Source organism: Oryza sativa, chromosome 3, assembly GCF_034140825.1.
Source record: "Oryza sativa Japonica Group chromosome 3, ASM3414082v1".
Taxonomy (NCBI): Eukaryota; Viridiplantae; Streptophyta; class Magnoliopsida; order Poales; family Poaceae; genus Oryza; species Oryza sativa.
The window spans coordinates 12,368,753-12,384,826 of NC_089037.1; the positions used below are offsets into that span (position 1 = coordinate 12,368,753).

The 16,074-nt window shown below is 46.1% G+C and overlaps 3 protein-coding genes, 1 long non-coding RNA gene and 5 other non-coding genes across 10 annotated transcripts; 7 read left to right on the plus strand and 2 right to left on the minus strand.

Moving 5' to 3' along the window:
- Positions 1–2,085: 2,085 nt before the first annotated feature.
- Positions 2,086–7,060, plus strand: LOC4332744 (eukaryotic translation initiation factor 2 subunit beta). Of its 2 annotated transcripts, none has more exons than XM_015777284.3 (10): positions 2,086–2,230; positions 2,306–2,412; positions 3,209–3,314; positions 3,400–3,455; positions 3,556–3,607; positions 3,676–3,776; positions 4,385–4,530; positions 4,639–4,781; positions 5,346–5,431; positions 6,781–7,060. In XM_015777284.3, exons 2-10 carry the CDS (start codon positions 2,368–2,370, stop codon positions 6,856–6,858), a joined length of 813 nt encoding a protein of 270 aa, XP_015632770.1. In that variant the 5' UTR covers positions 2,086–2,230; positions 2,306–2,367; the 3' UTR covers positions 6,859–7,060. The 2 variants fall into 2 exon arrangements, with proteins under 2 accessions (XP_015632770.1, XP_015632771.1); XM_015777285.3 differs by having other exon boundaries at positions 2,311–2,412.
- On the plus strand, positions 5,822–5,907 carry LOC112938486 (small nucleolar RNA SNORD34). Its single transcript, XR_003241685.1, has one exon. It is a non-coding gene; the product is annotated as a small nucleolar RNA SNORD34 (small nucleolar RNA).
- Positions 6,018–6,103, plus strand: LOC112938488 (small nucleolar RNA SNORD34). Its single transcript, XR_003241687.1, has one exon. It is a non-coding gene; the product is annotated as a small nucleolar RNA SNORD34 (small nucleolar RNA).
- LOC112938487 (small nucleolar RNA SNORD34) lies at positions 6,166–6,247 on the plus strand. Its single transcript, XR_003241686.1, has one exon. It is a non-coding gene; the product is annotated as a small nucleolar RNA SNORD34 (small nucleolar RNA).
- On the plus strand, positions 6,335–6,415 carry LOC112938485 (small nucleolar RNA SNORD34). Its single transcript, XR_003241684.1, has one exon. It is a non-coding gene; the product is annotated as a small nucleolar RNA SNORD34 (small nucleolar RNA).
- Positions 6,499–6,581, plus strand: LOC112938484 (small nucleolar RNA SNORD34). The gene has a single exon (XR_003241683.1). It is a non-coding gene; the product is annotated as a small nucleolar RNA SNORD34 (small nucleolar RNA).
- A 115-nt stretch (positions 7,061–7,175) lies between the features above and the next one.
- LOC4332745 (photosystem II repair protein PSB27-H1, chloroplastic) lies at positions 7,176–8,066 on the plus strand. Its single transcript, XM_015777286.3, has one exon. It carries the CDS (start codon positions 7,380–7,382, stop codon positions 7,875–7,877), a length of 498 nt encoding a protein of 165 aa, XP_015632772.1. The 5' UTR covers positions 7,176–7,379; the 3' UTR covers positions 7,878–8,066.
- A 749-nt stretch (positions 8,067–8,815) lies between these two features.
- On the minus strand, positions 8,816–13,507 carry LOC107277291 (E3 ubiquitin ligase PARAQUAT TOLERANCE 3). Its single transcript, XM_066308458.1, is given in 6 exon segments — positions 8,816–9,536; positions 12,559–12,620; positions 12,622–12,672; positions 12,675–12,695; positions 13,017–13,266; positions 13,392–13,507. Coding segments are annotated over 6 exon segments (1,221 nt in total).
- A 303-nt stretch (positions 13,508–13,810) lies between these two features.
- Positions 13,811–15,690, minus strand: LOC4332746 (uncharacterized). Its single transcript, XR_010740057.1, has 4 exons — positions 15,533–15,690; positions 15,391–15,458; positions 15,187–15,309; positions 13,811–14,694 (listed from the first exon to the last, which is right to left on the minus strand). It is a non-coding gene; the product is annotated as an uncharacterized lncRNA (long non-coding RNA).
- Positions 15,691–16,074: the final 384 nt, after the last annotated feature.

The following is a 16,074-nucleotide window of genomic DNA, read 5'->3' on the forward strand; positions in this document are numbered from 1 at the left end:
TCTGACTCAATAATCTAGATTATAATAATCTTAAGCTGAAAGAGACAGGGTCTAAACCGAGTCAAGTCCTACAGTGGTGTTTGTAACTTATTAAGATAAATATTAAGCTGACACACATAAAACTTGAAAATTATAAGCACATGATTAATTAAGTTGTAATTATTACAAAGTTGACAAATAGATATGTTTGATATTTTAAACAATTTTTATATAAAAATTTTCGTACGGAAAGTACCATACTTTGAAATACGTGCTAATGAAAACCGAGATAAAATCTGAATCTTAATCAGAAAAGAACAGCTAGTCATATTGCATTACTCGCAGGAAGACAATCAAGGCGCAAGAGTAAAAATAGGGACATAGGCCATAACCAATGGCAGCCAATGGGTCGACCAACCACTTCCGTTGCACGACTGATGGAGCATCAGCATATGTCGTTTTTGTTTCATCCGTTGCTCGCTGACGGGGGACTGGAGGATACATATGCCTCTTTATACCATAATTTGGCTAATAATAGTCAGTTTCATTTGAGCAGGCCAAATTCATTGGAGCAGCTGTTATATATGTTTAATTGGTTGGCTTGAGGGCTAGTTAAACATATATATTAATCATATGCAGAGGGAGTAGATGAGTAGATGAAATGCACCACGGGGATTTCGTGTGATGGAGATTAAGTGCTTTGCTTTGGGTTGCTGGTCTGTTATCTGCTTGATTGATGCATGGCGCTGGGCTGTTTTTCCTATTACTTCATCAAGTCAGGAGTACGGCTCGAAGAAGGTTCCATGGCCGGGAAACTACAGGGGCTACGCATGTGTTGCGTACGTATACGTCCGGCGCGATTTACGTCTTCAGAGAGGAGATGGAGCCAAGCCGCTGGTTATATGCGTATCAGAGGAAAGGTAGCGATATATTTCCTTTTAATAGTTAGATTTGTTTAGATGGAATCGTATTCGGTTAAGCTATACGGTACGTGGAGTTGCCGTGCTTATCGCACCTAGCGTTTAGTTGCTCCTATATATATTAGGGCATTGCGTCAATTTGTGGAACCCCGAACAAATAATCAATCTACTATTATTTTTATTTTTCTTGTTCTTTACTTTTCTGTTATTTTCTATTTTGCTTAACCCTAGAATTTGGTTAATCTTTGCCGTTTTGCGCTGAAAAACGGTCGTGCTTTTCCACGAAAGCGAGAAGGTTATCCTTTGCTAGTTTGCTCGGAAACTAGTCGTTCGTCGTCACGTAAGTACGATAGAATCTTCTTTACTAATTTGCTTATAAATTAGTCGTGTGATTCCACGAAAGCGAATTGATCTCGAAATCGGTTTCACCAGCCGATTTTGATCTATCGATTTTGATGACTCTATTGTTTACACCGCAAATCGTTAGGTGATCTTGTGTTGGCCACGAAAAAGCGTCAACAATGCCTACATATTTTACCTCATTTTTAGTATGCTTTACCAAACCGTTAACTATGCATTTCATACGAAAATTTTTCTATACAAAGGTTGATTTAAAATACTAATTAAATCAAAATTTTAAATTTATAAAAATTAAAACTAAATTAATCATGCATTAGTGACTTTTTTGTTTTACATGCCCTAACTCCGTGTTCTTCTTGTGAGACAAGAGCACCACTTACACAAGTAATAGGTTATTTAGATTTTATTGTGCTATGAAATATTTTATCTGGTCTATCTAAATTTATTGTAATATGAAATATCCAGTTTTAGATTACTATATTATGAGATAGAGGAAGTAGCACATTTTGGTGTTATCGAATTTTGGTAACGTTGAACATGGTTGGTTTAGAACTTTATCTAATTTTGATAAATTTTCCAAGAGTAGAAATTTCTATGATTACTAAAATTTGGTGTGATAATATGGATAAGGATATGTTCTAGTTGATTGCTCTAACAAAATTTAATAATATTAAGGTTTAGTAGTAGGGTTAAAAGTGGTAACAAAGTTAACAGAGCCCACCATTGTCGCTTCTACAGTCTCTCATGTGGGCCGGCTAGGCTAGGACAATGTTGCGACCAAGTGACTCGAGCTACAAATACCGGCCCAGCCACGAAACGAAAACCTGGCAACCACCCAAGAAAAAGAAAAACAGAGGAGTCGAAGAAAAAGGATAGCTTCAGTAAAGCCTAGCAAAGCGCCCATCAGAAACCCTAGCAGGAGCGCCGCCGCCGCCGCCGCCGCCCGCCGTCGTCATCCTCCCTCTCGCCCTGTAAGGGTTTGTCGCCTCCTCCTCCTCCGGTCGATTCCCCCGACCCGATCTGATCGCTGCTCGTGTCCCTTGCAGTTCAGGTCCCCAGCCCGCCGCGCCGCGGATCGAGTCGCCGTGTGAAGAAGGCCAGCGTCACCATGGCGGACGAGGAGCAGGTGGAGAGGAAGGAGGAGGTCTCCGAGGTGAAAAGCCTGCCCTTCTCGTTTTTTTTTCTTTTTTTCATTTGCCCTGCACATCGGATTCAGTTCGGTTTTTCGGCGGGGAAGGGAAGAAACGGCGTAGCGATGGGCTGGGTGCGGTGCCGTGCTGTGCTGTCTGTGTTTGGTGTATGCGTGATCTGGTAGGGTGTTTTGGGCGTGAATCCGCGACCATGGGCCTCTTCAGGATGTTTGATCTGTGTGCTTGGATTGAATCAGTGAAATCTGTAAGAGCGGATTAAGCTTCTGAGATGAGTGGGCTTCAAAAATAATAAAAAAAACATCTGAGATGAGTGATAGGCCAGATTAAGCAATGATTTGTTTTGTTCATCTTTTTGTAGTAGCTTGTGAGGACTGAACCAGTTAGCAGTGAACACCTATGGTGATATTTGATGGTGTTTGGACTTGTGTCTGAATATACTGTCAGTGCTAGCCTGGTCATTATCAGTGTTATAATGGCCCTGTCAGGATATATGCACCACAATGTGGGATTTTTCTGTTGATTGAACGGATGTAGAGCTGTAGCCTGTAAGGAGATCAACAAATTAGATTCATCATTTGTGTTTTGAGCATGGCGGTCACATGTTATGCCTAAGGATTATCATGTGCAACAAAGGGTTAACATCACAATTTGATAAAAAGCAAGTGAAATGTTACTCCGTGGTGGATTTCAGCATTTTATTTGTTTGTAATCAGCCTTTCACAATTATTTCTTGTCAGCCTTCTATATCATTTTTCCTTGTACCAGCGGCTTGTTGACAATGTTTGTGATGTTTTGTAGCTTACTCCTTTTGACCCAACCAAGAAAAAGAAGAAGAAGAAGGTTGTGATCCAAGATCCATCTGATGAGGTGGATAAGTTGGCAGAGAAAACTGAGAGCTTGACAGGTATACTTTTAATGCTGCAAAAAAAAAAGGAATTGCCAAGTATGCATTTTTACTAATATATGCTTAACTTGCTTTTTTTTTTCAGTCGCTGAGACTGGTGAGCCAAGTTTTACAGGCATGAAAAAGAAGAAGAAGAAGCATGTGAGTTTAGTTGGTTACAAATTACAAATGCCTGTTGCAATGTTTGTTGGATTAATATTTCCTTCTGTACTATTCTATTTACTAATTTTGCAAATTTCAGGTGGAGCATGATACATCTCTTACTGAAGCTGGAGATGGTGAAGATGCTATAGGTAATTGTGGCTTGCTCATATTTGCCCTGGTTGCGTTGTTTTGCTTTGTCTGATCATATATTGTTCAGATGATCAAATCGGAGAGGATGAAGAAGGAGAAGGGATTGTGCTTGGAGGTGCAACTCGATACCCTTGGGAAGGAACTGACAGAGATTATAAATATGAAGAGGTTAATACTCCTTGCCTGTTCAAATTTTTGTGATTCTATATCCTTGTCATGTTCTTGACAGATCATGACTTGTAAATTCCATATAAGATATACATATCAAAATAGAAAGCTGTGGAGTTTTCATATTATGTCACCTGCAATTATATTTTTAAGTTAAACTCCCTCCGGTTCCATAATTCTTGACGTTTTCGACAAGGTTGAGGTCAAACTTTTATAACTTTAACTATCAATAACTTTGAAATATTTAGTTTAAAGGTACTAGAACAGCATATAGATTTGTCTTACAAAATACTATAATAAAAGTAAAAGTGTATCTTTTTATTGTATATGTTATAATAGAAAAATATAGTCAAAGATGTATTTTGGAGACCGTGTCATTGTCCAAAATGTCAAAAATTATGGAATCGGAGGGAGTAGTAATGGTGGAAGGTTCATTGTCTATTGAGGAGAAGCATTGCTCCCTTTTAAGTATTTTTTTTTATTTTGATCTTCTTATGTTTTTGTTGCTATTGATATGGTATTAGTATCTCATGTAGTGCTCAGCTCAGCTTCAACTAGTATTCAATTGTGTTTCTGTTAATGAACCCTTTCAATCTATTTGGTGACAGCTGCTTGGCAGAGTATTTAATATCCTGCGTGAGAATAATCCTGATCTTGCTGGTGATAGACGAAGAACTGTTATGAGGCCTCCTCAAGTTCTTAGGGAAGGCACAAAGAAGACAGTTTTTGTGAACTTCATGGATTTGTGCAAAACGTATGATCTCACTTTTTTACCACTCCATACCATATGCTCTAGGCCTGCTTTTATTTCAGAGAAGATAAATTACCATGAGCTAACTGAAATCATCGTTTACACTTCCAGAATGCATAGGCAACCTGAACATGTGATGATGTTTTTACTTGCTGAGATGGGAACAAGTGGATCCCTTGATGGGCAACAAAGATTGGTTATAAAAGGAAGATTTGCTCCTAAAAACTTTGAAGCCATACTTAGGAGATATATCAGTAAGTTTCCTTAATGTCACATGAATCTTGCTCATACTCTTTAAAGTTACTGCTGAACTATAAACAAACTTGCAGCTGTGATATCCAGAATTCATTAGCTTCTGTTAAATAGACTTATAGGGCCAATTCATTGTTTTGTACTGGGAAATTAAAGGAATCTTACCAATTATGGTGAAGCTTTCCTTATCTGTCTTCAAAAGAGGGTTTACTAATCTGTTAAGAGAAATAGATAAATGTTGGTTTTTTTTAAAAAAACAAAGATGTCAGAGAAGCCTTACCAGTTGAAATTGAAGTATCCATACAGTTATCTAGGAGGAGTTATTGGGCTGTTAACCACTTTACTATACATTCTTTAATGCCTTGGGCCCTATTTATTTTTCCACCTCCCATGTATATTATTTTTTTAATGCAGTAAGGTCTAGAGTTAGGAAGATTTGGAGGGGTACTATATATATGGCTGGATCGTTTATTCTCTTGTTCCTTTTATGAGGTCCTATGTGTGGGATTGTCATTAAAGTCTTGTTGTGCTAAACTTACATCCTTTTTTAATTTCACTCCTTTCAGATGAGTATGTCATATGCAATGGGTGCAAGAGTCCTGATACCATCCTTTCTAAGGAGAATAGGTTGTTCTTCCTTCGTTGCGAACAGGTAAGCTGTTCAATATATATTTGCATGTCCAGTCGTGTCAAATGTAGTTAATTTCCATACAGAGAGAGCTTATCTAAAGGCATCTTTAATACTGCAACAAACATGCCCCCCTGCTTTGTACAGCTTTACATGGTTCTCTAGTTATATTAGTCCGAAGAGTTTGTTTGTGCATTTGTGGTCTACTGCAAACCATACCTGGATTTGCTCTTGAGAGCATTACCTTGGTCTCTTTTTTTTTGCAAGGTCCCTATCATCAAACATTTCCTATGAAATTGCCTACATTGTTTGCAAGTAACTAAAGTTGCGAGAGCTGAGTCAATTCAGCTTCTTGTCTTGCATTGCTGTAATAATAATAATCTATTTTTGCATATCATATGTATTTGATACCAATGATGCCTATGATGACTTGCAAGATTATTGCCTACATTGTTTGACAAGTATCTTTGTGATATTAATTGCAAGTAGCTGAGGCTTGAGATGCTATCACAATTTTTCTTGCTGCATTGCATCAGCACTCATACGTCCTAATTAACTAACTTGTATTGTTGCCAACTAGTCATTTTATTTGTTTTTGTAAATCCTGACTCTCTGCTTATGATGAGTTGCAATATCTTTTGCCTACATTGTCTGACAAATGTTGTCATGATAATATTTGCAACCTCTGAGGCATAAAGCACTGTCATTGGTTTTTCTTTTTGTTCTTCTAGAATAAAGAATGTAATTCATTGTCTTTCTTTACCTATGATGAGTTGCGAAATTTATTGCCTGCATTGTTTGATTAAACCTGTGAGAAAATTTGCAACATCTGAGGATAAAAAGTTACTCCTTTTACTTGATTTTCTGCTGGTTGTTTTTTCTTTTTTTTTTTCTTCTAGAAAATATGAGTGCAATTCATTGTTTTTCTTTACCTATGATGAGTTGTGAAATTTATTGCCTACATTGTTTGACTAACCTGTGAGAAAATTTGCAACATCTGAGGATAAAAAGTTACCCCTTTACTTGATTTTCTGCTGGTTGGTTTATCTTTTATTACTTTAGAAAAGAAGAGGGCAATTCATTGCCTTTTTTTTAACCTATGATGAGTTGCAAAATTTATTGCCTACATTGTTTGACTAACCTGTGAGAAACAATTGCAACATCTGAGGATAAAAAGATGTAGTTCACTTGGCTTTCTGGTGGATTTTTCTTAATATATCGAGAGTTTTTTTTGTTGGCGCCCGTTAGTACAAGTTGTGACCCTTGTTTAGGTGCCAGTGGATTGATGTATTATTGTCATCCAAATCATGCCATTTCTCGTTATTGCTTCGTCAAGCCAAATATTGACTGCTGGTTTTGTTTACCCTCCGCAGTGTGGTTCTTCAAGATCTGTTGCTCCTATCAAGGCTGGATTCGTTGCCCAAGTTGGTCGTCGGAAGGCTGGAACCTAAGTTAAACGTCCACCCTGCTCAGAGCCTCGGATACACTCCCCAATCATCGCTACAAAAACCTAATTTGCCGATTTACAACAATTATTGTCCAGTTTTCACTGTGTCTACACCGTTTTGTGTATTTGTGACCGTAACTCTGCTTCCAACTCTGCTGTGAATTTCAGTTTTATCCGAGACCATGAGGATCAATGTTTGCGGCCAATCCCGTCTCCTTTTCGCTTATTCACCCTGTCACTTTGCTAGATCATTAGGATCTAGGGCTGATGTTCATTTGCGAGTTCCGGTAACCATCAACGTGTAGTTGCCGAACACCATGGCCGCCCTATCATCGGAAATCCCGCGAGCCCATACATAGCCGTGCATGGTGACGAGTCGGGATAAGGGGATAAGCCGACGTGTCACCTCTTCCCGCCCTCCGGCCTCCCTCCCCAACCCAACCCAAGCCTATCTCACAAACCCGCGCGCTATCCCTCTCCCCCCTTCCCCTCTCACACCGCGAGCTCGCGTAGGACACGAACGAGATGAGGCCAGCGTCGTCCCCCGTGCCGGCCGTCCTCACGGCCCCGGCTACCGCTGCCACTGCCGCCATCGCCGTAAAGCCAACGCCGCCTCAACGCGCGCTTCAAGCCAGCAGGCGCGAGTTGGTGGTGGCGGCGGCGGCGGTGGCGCTGTGGCCGTGCGGGGGAGCGGCGCGGGCGGCGTCGGACGACGAGTACGTGAGCGAGACGAAGGACGTGATCGGGAAGGTGCGGTCGACGATCAACATGGACAGGGCGGACCCCGGGGTGGCGGACGCGGTGGCGGAGCTCCGCGAGCTGTCCAACTCGTGGGTGGCCAAGTACCGCAGGGAGAAGTCGCTGCTGGGCCGCCCGTCCTTCAGGGAGATGTACTCCGCGCTCAACGCCGTGTCGGGCCACTACATCAGCTTCGGCCCCACGGCCCCCATCCCCAACAAGCGCCGCGCCCGCATCCTCGAGGAGATGGACACCGCCGAGAAGGCCCTGCTCCGCGGCCGGTGAGGTGAGTGATGATTGATTGAGCCGAGTGCTTACGGCCACCGATCTTTCTCGTGTGAGACGCACGCACGCGCGTGCGTACGCGGCACATTCACTTTTTGTAACTACTATACTACCGTCGCGTCGCGATGGGGCCGGGCGTCGGCTTTGCTCTTGTCGAGTGGAATCGAATCGGTGGAGGCTTTGAAATTATTACTACTGAGTTGTATGTGTATTTTTTTTTTCTGTATGATTTTTGGTTCAGCTGACATGGTGAGGATTACACGGTTGGCTTGGGGACATGCAACTCCCTAGAGTTTCCATTAATTCTTGTGTCTCGTTTATACGTCGTGAACCGGAGCTCCGCCGGCGTGGAATCGCCCGATGCGCTCCGGCCGGTGGCGCTGGTTGGCATGTTGCACGCGCCACGCCGGGGGAGGCATCCGGTGGGGCGAGCCGTCATGCATTGCGCCGTCGTAGACTGGTTAAGCAATGGTGTGTCAGGCCGAACGAGATGGGACGCCGCTGGATCGCCAATTCGCTATCTTCGTCGGCGCGCGCCCCGGCAATTGTTCCGAGATCGTACGTCAAAATGCCCGTCGTTAGCAGAATCAAACACCTTGCGCGCATGTCTTGTGTTTGAGCGAGAAAGTCACGCTCACGCAGGGACAAAAGATTTCAAGTTTTGAGTGAAAAAATATATAATACCAATTAACATGTTAGTAGAGGATCACAAGACAAAAGATTTCAGATTTTTTTTTTTGGGGAAAACCATTCCAATTAATAACATTATTATACATGGGTACAGCCGTACAATACAGAGAGACAAGAGAGCTGAATTTGTTCATCTCTAGCATTTCACTTTGATCTTATGCACACTATATATCAACACAAAAATGAGACGAAAAGGAAAATCTCCAAATGGCTTTTAATCGGCAACTTCTGATCCTCTCCGAAGCCGATCACCAACATCCGGTTCCGGGAGAGACGCGCGCCCTCTTCCTGTCACGGAGCTCCTCGCCGCCGTAGTAGCCGTTGGGTGCACCACCGCAGCCGTAAGGCACGCCGCCGTAGTACATGTAAGGATCGGCTCCGAATGGCATGCCGCCGAAGAAGAAGGGGTCGACGTAGCCGGTCGCCGGGCAGAACGGGACGCCGTAGTGATCGCCGCCATGGACGGCGCGAGCTCCGGATTCTGCAGAGTGGTCGCCAGCCACCGTCTCCTGCGCCTTTCTTGGGCCGAGGGCACCTGAGATCGTGGCGATCTTCTTCGACGTGGACGCGCCGCCGTCGCTGTGCTCGGCCTTCTCTGAGCTCACGTTGCTGCTGCGGCTCGCCTGCGAAGCTGCGGGGCTCAGCGGCGCCGCCGGATGTGCCGCGTTGCTGCCGGCGGAGCTCCTCGTCTTGTCGGTTCCACTTGAGGCGCTTGCTGCCGCGCCGGTGGTGGTGGCGAGCAGGTTGGCGATGGTGGTGCGGAGCGTCGTGTTGGGGATCAGGTCGTCGGCGCGCGCCTGCGCCCCGCACGCGCACTTGGACTTGGAGGCGATGTGGTCCCTGATGCACCCGTCGCAGAAGCTGTCGAAGCAGCACTTGCTCGTCACCACCGCGTCGGCCATCACGTTCCGGCAAATCTTGCAGTAGAGCTCCGCCGGGATGACGCCGTCAGACTCCCCCGATGCAGGCCTCCTTGTGACGTCGGGGCCTCCCACTTGAGCTGTGCGGCGTCGATCACGGAGCTGATAGCTTTCTCCTCGTCGTCCACTTCAGCTCCCGTCGACGGCGCGCCAGAGTCCGACGAAGAACCACCGCCCTCCGACATTGGCTTCTTTACTGTCAACTCGACGATCGTCTCTGCAGGAGGCCCGGAGACTCGGCGCCGCACGACGACCGTGCAGCCGCTAGGGATCAGCTCGTCCTCGTCCGCGTACTCCTCGCCAGTCTTGTCGCTGCACAGCGCGACGCTGTCCCTGGGCCCCGGCCGCGCGAACGTCCATGGCCGTGGCGCGCGGTGGCCGTGATGAGGCGCTTGAGCTCCCCGACGGAGACAAAAGGCTCCGGCACGGGCACGGAGAAGGTGTCCACCCTGCTTCTGTACCTGTAGAACACCGCCATAGCCTCTCCCTCAAGTTGAACGGAGGAGGGGTGCTATTGCTGCTGCTGCTGCGATCGCCGGAGGTTGTAAGAAGGAATGAAGAGGGTGATGGAGGGTAGAGGCGGATTGCGTGCCGTTGCTGAGCGTGATGGAGACTGGGAGGATGGCGTGGCGTGGCGTCGCTTATATCGCCCGCGGAGGCAAGGATGAATCGGAGTCGGAGTCGGAGTTGGTGCGTGGCATGTAACGCTCAGACTCCGACTCGGCCTATACGCTGCTGTCCATGTGAGCTTATTACTTGGGGCGGTCCGTTTCTTATTACTAGTGCTACTATACTTTATAGACATCGTGGAAATTTAGCAACTCTCTGTTCGAATTTACATTTCAACATGCATAAACGGTATGCTTTGAATTTGCATCTCAACAGGATTTGTGTTACAACATGCAGAAGAATTTGGACATGTTCACTTTGATGCTATTTTTAACCATATCATTTTTTAAGCTACAATCCAAACAAGCCCTTAGATTTGGAAACATGTATGTGAACGGCCCGAAAACCTAAATGTGCCAAGGGGCAGGGGTTGATCATAGAAGCCAGGGTAACTGTTCCATCTGGCAATAGACAAATTTGTCTGGTTTCAACAAGTACCACGTTCATCTTTTACTAGTATCTTCAACGAAGAAAAGATACTGGGGTTTTCCCAGACAAACCGAACAACATAAATAGGTAGTTTTACATAATAATCATCGAAACAGTAAATTTTGTCAGCTTCATACCCAGTGGCAAGATGTATTTCGGTCTCAACTGGAGGTCTTCAGCCTAGAGGACTCGGCCTCTGAAGGAAGGGCGCTGGCCTCACATAGCTGAATCCCACGAAGTTGCTATCTGCAGCGACAGGGCTGGCCACTGGAGAGTCGAGCACGGGCATGCTGGTCCAGCACTCGTCAAAATTGGCGATGCAGGTTTTGCCAGCAACATTTGGCGGAAACTTGGCTGAGGACCTGTTTGGGAAGCTTAAGATTCTGAGAAGCAGCTGCTGAGAATCTGGAGAAGCTGAGAAACCCAGCTTTTGGCTTCTAATTTATTTTTAAGATTATATAACTACAGATTCTCAGAATATGGGTAAAAAGCTGGACTGTTTGGGGGAGCTTTCTAGCAACTGGAGATTCTAGAAGAAGCTCCCCCAAACAGGCACCGAATCTGTCGGGAGTCTAGCTTCTTTCAGTTTACTGGGTCGGCTGTCCTTCAGGGAGATGTACTCCGCGCTCAACACCGTGTCGTGTGTCGGGACACTACATCAGCTTCGGCCCCACAACTCCCATCCCCAACAAGTGTTGCCAGGGGTGGAGCTAGTATATATTAGGGAGGTGCCTAGGAACCCAGTGAAGAAAATTTTTTAGCTATACCTCATCTATTTTCATCATGTATGCACCCCCTCAATACAAATTTAGACATCTGTATTAGCTTATACTCAATCTAAAGTAGAGTAAATTAAGCAAGTGGCACCATCCTCTGTTTCGCTATAGCTCCACCCCTACCGCCGCGCGCGCATCCTCGAGGAGATGGACACCGCCGAGAAGGCCCTGCTCCGCGGCAGGTGAGGTGAGTGATGAGCCGAGCTGGACCTGCTCCGGCAACCGGCCACCGCCTCTTCCTTCTCGATCGTGAGACGCGCGCGCGTACGCGGCGCATTCGCCTCTTTTGTAACTACTACCACCGTCGCATCGCGATGGGAGCGTCGGCGTTTACTTGTCGAGTCGCGAATCGGTGGAGGCTTTGAAAATTATTACGAGTTTTAATGTGTATTTCCTGTATGATTTTTGGATCAGCTGACAATGGTGAGGGTTACACGGAACACGTAAGGTGCCATTCTTGTGTCTTGTTTATACGTTGTGAACCGGATCAGCTCCTCGTCGTCGTGGAGGCTCGACCATGGTCTGGTCTGTCTGTCCCGCCGGAGCGGAATCGCCCAGTGCGCTCCGGCCGGTGGCGCTGGCTGGCATGTTGCACGCCGGGGAAGGCATCGGGTGGGCAGAGCCGTCATGCATTGCGCCGTCGTAGAATGGTTAGCATGATGTGTCAGGCCGAACGGGACGCCGTTGGATCGCCAATTCGCCATCGTCGTTGGCGCGCGCCCGCGCCACGGCAATTGTTCCGAGATCGTACGTCAAAATGTACGGGGAAGAGTCACGCTTACAGGAACAAAAGATTTCAGATTTTTGGTGGAAAAAAATCATTCCAATTAACATATTACTCCGTAGAGAGAGACAGAGAGAATCACAAGATGACAAGAGAGTGTATACAGTGTATACAGGATGACAAAATCATTCCAATTAATAATACGTACTGTATTACATAGGTACAGTATATACATGATGAAAAGAGATCTGAAGTAGTTCATCTTCTACATTACAACATAGCACGCTACTTGATCTTATACACACACTACATGACAACACGCAAATGAGAGGAAAAGAAAATCTCCAAGTAGCTCTTAATCGGCAATTTCTGAAGAAGCACTTGCTCGTCACCATCGCGTCGGTCATCACGTTCCGGCAAATCTTGCAGTAGAGCTCCGCCGGGATGACGCCGTCAGGTTCCCCCCACGCAGCGGCGCCGATGAGGACGCTGGAGCTGGAGCCACCCTCCAGATGTCAAATCTTGGGTCGCCGTTGCCCGTTGGTAGGGCAGTGCTCGATGAAGTGCCCTGGGACGCGGCACCTGTGTGGCATACGTACCCGGCCGACAGCTCCAGTGTCGGATGTATGTACAAACTGTGGGGTCGGCTGACCCAATAATCTTGATTTTTATATATAAATTTTTTAAAAAATAAGACGAATAAAAAGTTGGAATAAGACGAATGGTCAAAAATTTATACAAATATAAAAAATAAAAAGTTGTGGCTTAATGCACTTTGGATAATAAAGTAGGAAAAAAATGATAATTTCTAAATTTTTTTTAATAAGACGAATGGTTAAACAGTACAAATCAAATGTCAAAATTCCTCATATTAGGAGACGGATGGAGCAGTAGTAAACTAGTAATTGAATCTACACGGTTAATTTCTGGCTCCGGGCGGCTCCCTCCCCGCGTGCACGCCGCGGTGACCGTAAGAGGGGCGTCCCACTTGAGCTGTGCGGTGTTGAACTGTTGACCACCGTGAGAGTCCGTGACGATAGCTCGACGTCGCAGTCGCACCGGAGTCCGACGAAGACCCACCACCCTGTGACACGGCTTCTTTCGGGTCAATTCGACGATCTTCGCGAGAGGACCGACGGTTTCCTCGAACACCAAGAAGGCCAACAATTTGAATTTGCTTGCTGATGTTCCCAAGGAAGAGGATGTGCTAGATGCTCAATGTATTTAGTGCAAGTTTAATAGTATAGTCAACTACTCCGTACTAACTCCTCTCTCCTATTTTATTTTCTCGAAATGTATATTATACCTGCTCTTAAGCATGGGCTGGAGAAGGAAGCCAAGAGCTGACAGTTCAGTAAAGTAGACAGTCTTCCGCTGCAGTGAAAGCTCAGAGCCATTCTTGCAATACATGTATAATACCATTGTTTCGGAGAGTATGAAACTTAGTAGAAGTGTAGAACCATCTGTTCATCAGTAGTCAGGGACAAAAATAAAGTCCCTTTTACTGCTGTAGATGTAGAATGCTATGGGCTTCGATGCGCTGAATGCATGCATGAGCTTGTGATTCCAGTAAAAATGGTCTAGAGTACCCAATCAGTCTCACATACTGTAAGTGCACTTATATATACAGATCATATCTAGAAACAATTAATTATGCACTATCAGAATTTGCGAGATCTTCTGCCTCTTGTCTCTAGAAAATCATCAGGCAAAGAGCAGTGACAGTTGGAGGAAATTATAGCTGCATTAACCATAGCTCATTGTCATCCAGATGCAATTTAAAACATGACTTGCACAAGACATGCTGAATGTTTGCACAAGTCAGTCGTAAGGAAATAAATAAGCTCTAGGTTTGTTCGTCAATTCTGCTACTCCGCAATAAATAAGATAGGATTTCGATCGGTGTATCAGGGCATCACGCCGTCACTGACTCACTGTGGTGGGTCGTCGTCCCATAGGTTGTCCCACCTGAGGGGTCCAGCCCGTCCGCCGTCGCCTCCAGCATCATCACCGCCGTCGTCATCAGTCCCGCCGTCGCTTCCCACTTCCTCATTCTCGTCGTCACTGACCCCCAGGTAGTAAAGATCATCAGCATCCACCTGCGCGTTGGCGTCCTCTTCATCGGTGGTGGCTGGCTCGAACATATCCAAGCCTCCATACACATAGTGCTCGTCGCCGTCGTCGTCGTCGTCGTCGTCGTCGTCGTCGTCGTACTCCTCCACTATACCAAGCTCATCCAGTTCTTCACCTCTTGTAGCGCATATGCGCGCTAGATCTGTTTGACTCGTGACAATTGCCAACTGGATACAAGAACAGTGTCAATTCGTCACATTATAAACACACGCACATAGCAAAGTTAATCAGTTAGCAAGAATCAACGGTAGAAGAAAGATCGGTAGGGAAGTGTTGAGCTCGGCCTCTTCTTCATCCCTTTTCTCCTTCTCCTCATTTTTTCTTACAAACGCCTGGAATCTTTTGAATTGGTCCACGGATTGGACGCAGTTCAACTCCAGAGGAGGAAGACGGCGACGAAGTTGTAGGACGTCGTTGGCGGGCATGCGATGAATTCTCAGATCCAGAAATTGCACAGTGACCATCTCCGACATGTCCTGCAATGAAGTGAAATGGGGGTGGATCAATCAATCGGTAGTAGGTTGAGCGAAATGGGGATGGATCAATCAATCGTGTAGTACGTTGAGCAGCCAATCCCCCTCCGCAGGATGGCGGCGACTCGCCTGTAATCTCGCCCGGCAGCGCCACGTACGTACTCTACCCAAACGTCGTAATCTCGCCCGGCGAAGTCATCAGAAAAGGGAAACCGGTCCCCAAACTCGCGGTGGAGTGGCACCAGAACCTGATGCTCTGCTAAGTGCTAAACAAGCGATTACGACGCGGCACAGCAAGTCACGGCGACAACAAGCGGCGTGGGGAGACAGGCACGAGGGCTCTACGGCGAACGAAGGAGATATCGAGTTATCGACCGTGACGGCGGCGTGAACAGATCACCACGCCGTGAACGCGTGCGCACACAAAGCCCCTTGGAGCAACGCACGAAGCCGGACACTAATACCCTACGTTGGGCAGGTTGGCTGGATACTCACCGAGGGAGGGGATGTCGACATATGGAGCAGGCGAAGAACTTGGCAGTCGTCTCCACGGCGGGCTTCTCTCTCGGTGTCCCTGGTCCGGCTCCTCACGTTCCGGTCGCCTGGGGTCACGGCAGCCTGCGAAAGAGGAGAGAGAGTCAGGGCATGGATCGGATCTGCGCCAACTCAAGAACAGGAAGGGAGAAAGGGCTCACTGGCCTCGTCAAGACCAAGGCGACGATCTCCGCCGGCGATCTTGGTGCACCCTTTCTTACCCGCTATGGAGCCTGCACGGACAAGACGACGACATCACAGGTGCACAGAGAAAGAAAGGAGAAACTACCGGTGGAGTTTGGCATACCGAAGGAGTCGCCGGCCTTGGGTGTGGGGTGGCGAGACGGAGTAGGGTTTTCCCCCTGACTCCCCCAATCCCCAAGCTCTTGGTGTAGTTGGGTTTGTGTTGTGATCGGGGGAGGATGAGGTCACGGTGACGGGATCGCTGCGCTGCTTCCTCGCGCAAAGCCAAGCCAAAGTGGCTGTCGCTATCGCGGTGCGCGCGAAAAAGCAGAAGCTGTGGCGGTGACAGTAGTCCCCATGGGTCCCACGTGTCAGCGAATGAGGAAGAACATGAAGGTCTCGAGACAAAATTCAAAACACAAAATTCACAAAAAAAAAATCATAAGCACTTATAAGTAAAGACTTTTATTAGGTTGCATGCCTAGAAAAAACTGATACATTTACGTAATAAAAATGATTAAACGTTATGTGAAAAAGTTGAAAACGTCATATATAAAAAATGGAGGTAGTATATTGTGATTTCTATGCGACGTGGTCTTTATTACCAGTTGAGTTAGTGGAGTATAAACATTATACTCCTAGATCTTATTATTAAAATAAAAACTA

What these genes read in the sequence shown, in the direction of transcription:
- LOC4332745 (XM_015777286.3), top strand. Translation starts at nt 7,380, where the DNA reads ATGAGGCCAGCGTCGTCCCCCGTGCCGGCCGTCCTCACGGCCCCGGCT.
- LOC4332744 (XM_015777284.3), top strand. Translation starts at nt 2,368, where the DNA reads ATGGCGGACGAGGAGCAGGTGGAGAGGAAGGAGGAGGTCTCCGAG. An exon ending in AAAAGAAGAAGAAGAAGCAT is followed by an intron (nt 3,456 to 3,555) that starts GTGAGTTTAGTT and finishes TGCAAATTTCAG; the next exon opens with GTGGAGCATGATACATCTCT. An exon ending in GAGATTATAAATATGAAGAG is followed by an intron (nt 3,777 to 4,384) that starts GTTAATACTCCT and finishes ATTTGGTGACAG; the next exon opens with CTGCTTGGCAGAGTATTTAA.